Raw genomic sequence first — 10,000 nt, 5'->3', positions numbered from 1 at the left:
CTGGACAAGTTCCTGGGAGAGCTGAGCTACGGACTGTGGGCCGGCCAGAGGGTGAAGACCTGCGGGCTGGGAGGACGAGCGTCCCGCTTCACCTGTGAGTGTCTCTCTCTCTCTCTCTCTCTCTCTCTCACACACACACACACACACACACACACACACACACACACACACACACACACACAGGTGGTCATTCATTATTTACACCTGTACTCACACACCTGTTAATTATTCACAGCAGCTTCAAACACACGTCATATGCTGTACTGTATGACGTCATATCAGCACGTGCAATCAGCTGGTCTGAGGTACTTGTACTTTACTCGTGTATTTCTTCTTCTACTCTTTCTATTTCGTATAAATCAGATAATCATTGATGACGTCATATTCCCACAGTGTACAAATACTCTGTTACAAATTAAAGTAATGCATTACTTTTTTACTTAAAAGCACTAAAGTATTAGCTTGAAAATATACAGTACCTATATAACTTAACATGTTCTAAAGTGCCATAAGTAAAAGTACTCTTTATACATAATGGAGTACTTCAAAATGATATATATTCTATTCTATTCTCTAATTTATATATATATAAATTAGATAATTAGATAATATATATATTTATATTATATATATATATATATATATATATATATATATATATATATATATATATATATGTATATATAGAACACAACAAATAACAACACAAACACAAAACCAAGATTGATTTACATTAATTATATATACAGTATATACAGTGTGTGTGTGTGTGTGTTTGTGTGTGTATGTTTGTGTGTGTGCCTGTGTATGTTTGTGTGTGTGTGTGTGTGTGTGTGCCTGTGCCTGTGTGTGTGTGTGTGTGTGTGTGTGTGTGTGTGTGTGTGTCTCAGGTGTGCATGGTGACACATATTGGGCAGCAGGTGTGTGTGTGTGTGTGTGTGTGTGTGTGTGTGTGTGTCTCAGGTGTGCATGGTGACACATATTGGGCAGCAGGTATGCCCTGTCTCCTTCTCCCAGGAGTATTTTAATGTTGAGAGGTGGTTCAGCTCTTTGAACTCTGAGATTACAGAGTTGAACTTGTTAAAATAAATGTTCCTGCTTTCGTTGAATGCTTTACATTGTAGGAGAAAGTGCATCTCTGTCTCAGCCTCACCTGTCCAGCAGTGACCACATGTTGTGTTGTCTTTTGGTTGCCATGATTTTTTGTGTCTTCCTGTTTCGATTGTTAGTTTGTGGTCACTGAGCCTGACCCTATATACATATATATACATACATATATACACTATTATATTGTTGGATCATAATTATTGATGCTTGAATGTGTTTATATAAAAGTAAGACCACTCCAGTCCCTCAGAGACCAGTCCAGTCCCACAGAGACCAGTCCAGTCCCTCAGAGACCACTCCAGTCCCACAGAGACCAGTCCAGTCCCACAGAGACCAGTCCCGTCCCTCAGAGACCAGTCCAGTCCCTCAGAGACCAGTCCAGTCCCACAGAGACCAGTCCAGTCCCTCAGAGACCAGTCCAGTCCCACAGAGACCAGGACAGACCCTCAGAGACCAGTCCAGTCCCTCAGAGACCACTCCAGTCCCTCAGAGACCACTCCAGTCCCTCAGAGACCAGTCCAGTCCCTCAGAGACCACTCCAGTCCCTCAGAGACCAGTCCCGTCCCTCAGAGACCACTCCAGTCCCTCAGAGACCACTCCAGTCCCTCAGAGACCAGTCCCGTCCCTCAGAGACCAGTCCAGTCCCTCAGAGACCACTCCAGTCCCTCAGAGACCAGTCCCGTCCCTCAGAGACCAGTCCAGTCCCACAGAGACCAGGACAGACCCTCAGAGACCAGTCCAGTCCCTCAGAGACCAGGACAGACCCTCAGAGACCAGTCCAGTCCCACAGAGACCAGGACAGACCCTCAGAGACCAGTCCAGTCCCACAGAGACCAGGACAGACCCTCAGAGACCAGTCCAGTCCCACAGAGACCAGAGGATGAAGGTTCACAGACTTCATCAGCAGGTTTATAACTGATTCAAACTGAGGACATGTTTCTGGTCCTACAGCTGAACTACAGGCAGAGAAGGATTCTAGTTTACTGAGTCGGTTCCTGATGAGACCCAGTTGATCTCTTTGTGGTTCATGTGTGACGGAGCGGCTGTGGAGTTAACTCAGATCTCTGCTCACCTGTGAGGACAGCAGGTAACAGAGCTGTCAGGTCTCATCATCATCAGTGATGGTGGAGACAGACGAGTCCAAACACAGCTGTGACTGACACAGACGCAGAGTTTAACATGAGGAAACATGTTCTGTGGTTCACAACAGGACTGACTGTGGTCCAGCACAGAGTGCTGACTGTCCCAGTTAATGAGAGCAGTGGACCTTCACTAACGAGCTTCTGTTCTGCCTGACTGATCCGATCTGTAACGAGGTGAGGACACAGAGTGGCTCTGTTCTCTGCTGAAGCTCGTCTGCTGACAGGACTGTGGGCTCGTTAAGGTTCGTTATGAATCAGCAGCAGGTTGATCTCAGATTCTTCTTCTTCTGTTTAACTTAAATAAAGCAGCAGAAGAAGAAGAAGAAGAAGAAGAAGAAGAAGAAGAGTCAGAGCGCTTCAGTTTCCTCCTGTGGTTCCTCTCTGACCTTCCTCCTCTTCATCACTCTTCATCACTCTTCCTCTCTCTGGTTTCTCTCACAGTCTTCCCCGACCTGCTGAGCGCCATCCCAGCAGGCCTCCACGTCACTGTCATCTTCTTCTGTGGTGTTGTCGTCCTCTTCTCCTCCGTAGCCACCGGCTTCTTCTTCTTCAACGCCTTCGGCCGACCCTACGAGACGCTGCAAGGCCCCATGGGACTTTACCTGTGGACCTTCATCAGCTGTGAGACACACATCATCATCATCATCATCATCACATACAGATAATCCCACTGAGCAGAAACATTTCAGAAAGTGGAGCCCGAATGAAAGTTTTTCAGCGTTCACTGTTGACGTCCAGGTGACGTCCAGCTGACGTCCAGACAGGGTTCAAAATAACTAAAGTTAGTAAATTAAAGTTTTTACAGTGTAATGTTGGACATCTTTCATCTTCAGGCTCAGACATCAGAAGAACTTCTTGTGGTTCAAGATTAATGGTTAAAGATACTTTATTATATAAAACTTTATCGACAGTGTTTGACATATACAAATATAAACTTTATCGACAGTGTGTTGCAGTGACGTCCCGTCTGTCCTCAGGTGCGTGCAGCTGTCTGGTGATGATCCTGTTTGCGTCAGAGGTGAAGCTTCATCACCTGTCCCGTCGGATCGCCAACTTCAACGAGGTGAACTTTGTGTTCGTGACGTACAGCGAGCGTTACGACCGCTGCTTCTGGCTCTTCTTCCTCGTCTTCCTCCTCCACGGACTCAACCTCCTGCTCATCAGACTGGCCGGAGTCCAGTTTCCTTTTCAGGACAGCAAAGAGACGGACCTGAGCGGGGGGGCGGCCGACCTCATGTACTGACACACCTGAGGGTCTGATGGGTCAGCACTCATCACTTCCTGTCAGAGGGACGGAGAGAGACTGGATGTTACACGTGTCGACACAGCTAACTTTGATTATTGAATATTTTATAGATCCACGCGTTAAAGTTCAGTTCACCTATATGTTCTGATCCAAACGTGACTGTCACAGTGACAAACTGACTTTATATTAAGATGATTGATGATTATTGATCGAGTGAAATAAATCACGTTATAAAAAATGATTTCATAAATAATCTGATATTCTCTCCTCTGATCACTGAGCTCATCAATAAACGTTCAAACAATCAGAAATGATCTTTGAAAAATGATTCACATGAAAACAGAATATTAAAAGTTCAAGTCGTTATTTACTGTTTTATATCGTGTGTGTGTGTCTCTGTGTGTCAGTGTGTGTGTGTGTGTGTGTGTGTGTCTGTGTGTGTGACTGTGTGTGTGTGTCTGTGTGTGTCAGTGTGTGTGTGTCTGTGTGTGTGACTGTGTGTGTGTGTCTGTGTGTGTCAGTGTGTGTGTGTCTGTGTGTGTGACTGTGTGTGTGTGTCTGTGTGTGTCAGTGTGTGTGTGTCTGTGTGTGTGACTGTGTGTGTGTCTGTGTGTGACTGTGTGTGTGTCAGTGTGTGTGTGTCTCTGTGTGTCTGTGTGTGTGTGTCAGTGTGTCAGTGTGTGTCTCTGTGTCAGCATGTGTGTGTTCAATATGTGTGTGTGTCAGTGTGTGTGTGTCTGTGTGTGTGACTGTGTGTGTGTGTCTCTGTGTGTCAGTGTGTGTGTGTGTCTCTGTGTGTGTCTCTGTGTGTCAGTGTGTGTGTCTCTGTGTGTGTGTCTGTGTCTCTGTGTGTCAGTGTGTGTGTGTCAGTGTGTGTCTCTGTGTGTGTCTCTGTGTGTCAGTGTGTGTGTGTGTCAGTGTGTGTGTCTCTGTGTGTGTCAGTGTGTGTGTGTCTGTGTGTGTGTCTCTGTGTGTCGGTGTGTGTGTGTGTGTCTGTGTGTGTGTGTGTGTCTGTGTGTGTGTGTGTGTGTGTGTGTGTGTGTGTGTGTGTGGTGTGTGTGTGTGAGAGCTCCTCCTCATGTCAGATTTGACTTCAGGGTCTAAATGTTGTTGCCGTGTCAACACCAACATATTTGTGAACCAATAAGATGACAGAAATAATTAGAATGACACTCAGTAGAGCGTATACCTCCACCCATTAGTCCCCTTTAATATTTACTCATAGATACCAGCCACACAAACACACCTGATCCATGAATTATATATAATATATATAATATATATATATATATATTATATATATTATATATATATATATATATATATATATATATATATATATAATATATATATATATATATATATATATATATATATATATATATTATATATATATTATATATTCCGGCTCCCCTGGGTGGAACTTAGCTACATGTCGAAGTATCCTTGAGCAAGATACTGAACCCCAAAATTGCTCCTGATGTGCAGATGGCACCTTGTGTGGCGGCCCCTGCCATCAGAAAGGGCCCTGCGATGAGCTCGTCCAGGGGGTGTACCCTGGCCTTCGCCCATAGAGAAACTGGGATTGGCTCCAGTAACCCCCGCAACCCCCTGAAAGGGGATAAAGCGGTAACATCCCCGCGACTCTCACGGAAAAAGCGGTAGATAATGAGTTGAGATGAGAATATATAATATAATATATATATTATATATAATATATATTAATATATATTATATATAATATATATTAATATATATTATATATAATATATATTAATATATATTATATATAATATATATTAATATATATTATATATAATATATATTAATATAAACCCTTCGTCTGGATCTGCACTAAAAGTTAGAGTTTAGAGGAAATCTGTTCAGCAGTTTTTTTGTAATCCTGCCGACAAACCAACCAGAACCATCAGCTGTCTGGACTTTATTTACACCTTTATGAGCTGAACTCTTCACTGTAGCTGCTGAGCTAACAGTGTTAGCACGAGCTCGACCGCATGTAGAGGGTTTAACATGGTCTCCTCAGATCAGGTTGATCTCTGTGATCACAGCAGACGAGCTGCATGGAGTTGTGTAATACATGTACACTGATGCCTCGTGTGACCAATCAGGGAACTAGAATAAGGAGCCAGGTGGAGTTGAGCTGAGAGGTCTGACTATGTTGCTCATGATGTTATTGTTGACATAAAATAGAAGCAGATGTTGATGATGTGGGCCAACACTTGTTTGACATGGTGAAGCTCCAGAAATGTTCTGTGGACTGAGCTCATCAGGAGGAGATGATGGCTGAGCCTGACTTTATATCATCAGGAGGAGATGATGGCTGAGCCTGACTTTATATCATCAGGAGGAGATGATGACTGAGCCTGACTTTATATCATCAGGAGGAGATGATGGCTGAGCCTGACTTTATATCATCAGGAGGAGATGATGACTGAGCCTGACTTTATATCATCAGGAGGAGATGATGGCTGAGCCTGACTTTATATCATCAGGAGGAGACGATGGCTGAGCCTGACTTTATATCATCAGGAGGAGATGATGACTGAGCCTGACTTTATATCATCAGGAGGAGATGATGGCTGAGCCTGACTTTATATCATCAGGAGGAGATGATGGCTGAGCCTGACTTTATATCATCAGGAGGAGATGATGACTGAGCCTGACTTTATATCATCAGGAGGAGATGATGGCTGAGCCTGACTTTATATCATCAGGAGGAGATGATGACTGAGCCTGACTTTATATCATCAGGAGGAGATGATGGCTGAGCCTGACTTTATATCATCAGGAGGAGATGATGACTGAGCCTGACTTTATATCATCAGGAGGAGATGATGGCTGAGCCTGACTTTATATCATCAGGAGGAGATAACTGGGTGAACTGCTCCTTTAAAGACAGTGAAGCTGTATTAATGTTGTGTGACTCTGACAACACGGACCTCTGTCCTCTGTTTGTCTCCGAGTCTTTGTGTTCTGGTCTTGTGGACTCTGGAGGAGGTGGACAGGAAGTTGAGGAGGTCTTTCTTCGTCTCGTCCCCTGCAGTGACACCGACACTGTCCGTCCGTCTCATCAGGAGATTTGGACGTGGACGTGTTGACAGAACAAAGAATGAAACAATCCGGTCTGAAGAGGACCTGGACCGGTCCTGCAGGGGGGCGGTGTCGTGTTGTCTCCATCATGTGTTTGATGACGGTGTCTCGTTCAATAGACAACCAATTAAAGTCCAGGATCTGATCCAGGATCTGATCCAGGATCTGATCCAGGATCTGATCCAGACGATGGCAGACTGACACAACAGCTGGTTCAAGTTACAGTTCTCAGTTAATGATCCATGTGTTCATCTATAAACAGTTTGTGTGTCTCAGCAACATCACTGCTCATTTATTGATCATATTCATGTGATCAACATTTAACAGGTTATTATTGATCCATCCAGTCTGTCAACGAGTCACATGACCAATAAAGTTCACATGAAAAAATCTGTTTCATTAAAATACATGATTTATGACTGAGACTGTGTATGTGTGTGTGCGTGTGTGTGTACGTGTGTGTACGTGTGTGTGCGCGTGTGTACGTGTGTGTATGTGTATGCGTGTGTGTGTACGTATGTGTGTATGCGTGTGTGTGTATGCGCATGTGTGTGTATGTGTGCGTGTGTGTGTGTGTGCGTGTATGCGTGTGTGTATATGAGTGTATGCGCATGTGTGTGTGTGTATGTGTGCGTGTGTGTATATGCGTGTGTGTGTGTGTATGTGTGCGTGTGTGTGTATATGCGTGTGTGTGTGTGTGTGTGTGTGTGTCTCAGGTGAAGCTCCAGTCTGGCGGCTGCAGGTAAGAACTCTCTGAACTAACAGATGATTTTATAGTTTTATAGTTTATAAAGTTTAACAGGATGATGTCACTTTAAAGCTCCAGAACATCAGAACATCAGAACATCAGAACATCCACATGTTCAGTTTTCAGTTGTTTGTGTTCAAATTAATGACATCATCCATCAGCTGACTGCAGCTCTGATTTTATTGACTGATGGTTAAAAGGGTTAGGGTTAGTATTCTGTTGATTCTGGATGTTAAAATTAAAGAAATGAATCCTGAGAAAGATTCCTGGTTCTGTTCTGGTTCTGTTAATGACTTCACACTCTGCCTGGTCCTGGTTCTGTTGTTGTGACACAAACTATCATATCAATAATTAATATTGTCGTTGACACAAACAGAGTGCAGGTGAACGAGGTTCAGCAGGTGAACGAGGTTCAGCAGGTGAACGAGGTCCAGCAGGAGAATGTTCTGACACATTCATGTTTTCATTTCGTTCTGTACAGAACCGACAAGTTCTGAACAGAACATGAGCTCAGAGCAGCAGGTGACGTATGAACTTCTCTGATATACTTTATTGATTTTATTCTAATTTTAAATGTTTCAAAACGTCTTTATAATGTGTGTGTGTGTGTGTGTGTGTGTGTGTGTGTGTGTGTGTGTGTGTGTGTGTGTGTGTGTGTTCAGGAGGGGGCGGAGCTACAGCAGATCCTGGTCCAGGTGTCTGAGCTGCAGCAGAGGAGGGAAGTTCACAGATGATTATTAATAATATCATTTAACTGATTATTTGAATTAAAGATCAATAAGGTGTCGTCTTCTCTGCAGGCTGCAGTCACAGCAGCACATCGTGAGTATGTTTCTGTATATTCATCTAAGAGTCCAAACGTTTACACATCTATTATAATATCAATCAATCATGTTTACATCTGTCAATCAATCATGTTTACATCTGTCAATCAATCATGTTTACATCTTAGCATCTTTTTATCTACATACAGTTGCAATCTGAATGATTCAGCCCTTCACTCTAAAAGACATTAACAGTGAATCACGGTTAATGAAAATATGACAAAAAGCCTCAAACAACAAAATAAATGTTTTGATATATTTGAGTTATTTTGAGAACTCAGTTAAATCTTTTCACAGAAGATGCATTGTTGTTGTTGTTATTATTATTAATATTGTTGTTGTTGTTGTTGTGAGCCTTTATAACTGCCAGTAAGTGTTCTCGGTGCTGACCAGCTTCCTTCAGCTTTCTATTAGAACCTCGGCCCGTTCTTCACGTGCTGAAGCCTCCAGCTCAATGATGTTTGAAGGCTTCTGTGCTGCAGCTGCCTTCTTTAAATCCCACCAAAGATTTTCAATAGGGTTCAAATCTGGTCACTGAGGCCTGGACTACACGTATATGGATATTTTTCTAAGCGGATATTTTCGTCTTAATTTTAAAAAAAAAACTCTGTCCACACCACAGAAATATCTCTGTCCATACGAAGAGGCAAAACTGAAAATGATCGCCTCTGAAGCCTGCAGTGCCATGCCCGGCCGATAGGTGGCGATTAGCAAAATGTAAAATACCACAGAAGAAGAACGTTATGAGCATGCGCAGTCAAACGGTCCAGAAGAAGCAGTCAAACGGCAGCAGTTAGGGTAAGAAGTTATGGCGAAGAAAACGAAAATAGAGTTTTTTGTGTGGACTGACGATGAAGTGGAGTTGTTGCAACAACGTTACGTTCATGTGTGGAGCTGAGATGAGACCTAAAAGTGCAAAGCACACATAGATAGCCCGGTACATGTCGGCCATTGTAGTTGACAACCGTTTTGCTTCAATGCGCATGTGCGAACGGCTTGTCGATAGGCGCTTGACGTCATCGCGTCAACACCAGCTCCGTTTAACATCGCTACACGGATCCACTCAATCGGATATTTTTTTATTTCTCCACTTTTTTATCCGTTTAAAAATATCTCCGTTTATGTGGGTGAAATCGCCGTGTTCGTATGGTTGAGAGACAATTGGACAGAAAAATGTGCGTTTAGGAATATATCGTATTCGTGTAGTCCAGGCCTGAGAAGGCCACTCCGGGACATCCCATTCCATCACCAAGGTTCAGTTTCTCAACAGAAGGCATCACATTCCTTCTTAAACGGGCCTGGTGTTCCTGAGGATCCATGATGTCAGGTACACGCTCAAGATCTCCAGTTCCTGCAGCAGAAATCATCCCCACATCATCAGTGACCCACCTCCATGCTTGACTGTGGGGATGCTATTCTTCTGGTCATCAGTCTGGCCTTTCTCACGCCAGACATACCGCTGGTCTATGTGTCCAAACAGTTCCAGTTTAGTTTCATCAGTCCATAGAAGTGTCTCCCAAAACTCTGCAGCCTTATCCAAAGTCCTCCTGGCATACTGCAGTCCACCTTTGATGCTCGTCGTGGTCAGAGTGGAGTGCGTGTTGGAGTCCGGCGAGGAAGTCCTTCAGGTCATCCTGTAGGCATTTTGCAGTAACACGGGGTTTTTCTTAGTTGTCCTGATTAAGTTGCTGAGGGCTCTTTCTCTCGCGGCCGGCCGGTTTGCAGCAGCACCATAACTTTTAAACTTTCTTATAATGCTCCCAATGGTGTCTCCTGGATTGTTACAGTTTGCTACAAATCTTACATCCAAGGCCCTTCAGGT

At 43.7% G+C, this 10,000-nt stretch overlaps 1 protein-coding gene across 1 annotated transcript in view; it reads left to right on the top strand.

Annotated features, from left to right (window-relative positions):
- clrn1 (clarin 1) overlaps window positions 1–3,771 on the top strand; it is a 3,930-nt gene extending 159 nt beyond the window's left edge. The window contains exons 1-3 of the mRNA XM_073491675.1: window positions 1–94; window positions 2,691–2,870; window positions 3,227–3,771. The exon at window positions 1–94 is cut by the window's left edge and continues 159 nt beyond it. Of these exons, the coding sequence (XP_073347776.1) occupies window positions 1–94; window positions 2,691–2,870; window positions 3,227–3,492 (540 nt within the window). The 3' untranslated portion in view covers window positions 3,493–3,771. The remainder of the gene's footprint in view (window positions 95–2,690; window positions 2,871–3,226) is intronic.
- The last annotated feature ends 6,229 nt before the right edge of the window (window positions 3,772–10,000 follow it).

Source organism: Pagrus major, chromosome 2 (genome assembly GCF_040436345.1).
Source record: "Pagrus major chromosome 2, Pma_NU_1.0".
Taxonomy (NCBI): Eukaryota; Metazoa; Chordata; class Actinopteri; order Spariformes; family Sparidae; genus Pagrus; species Pagrus major.
This window is presented reverse-complemented; position numbering and strand designations above follow the sequence as displayed.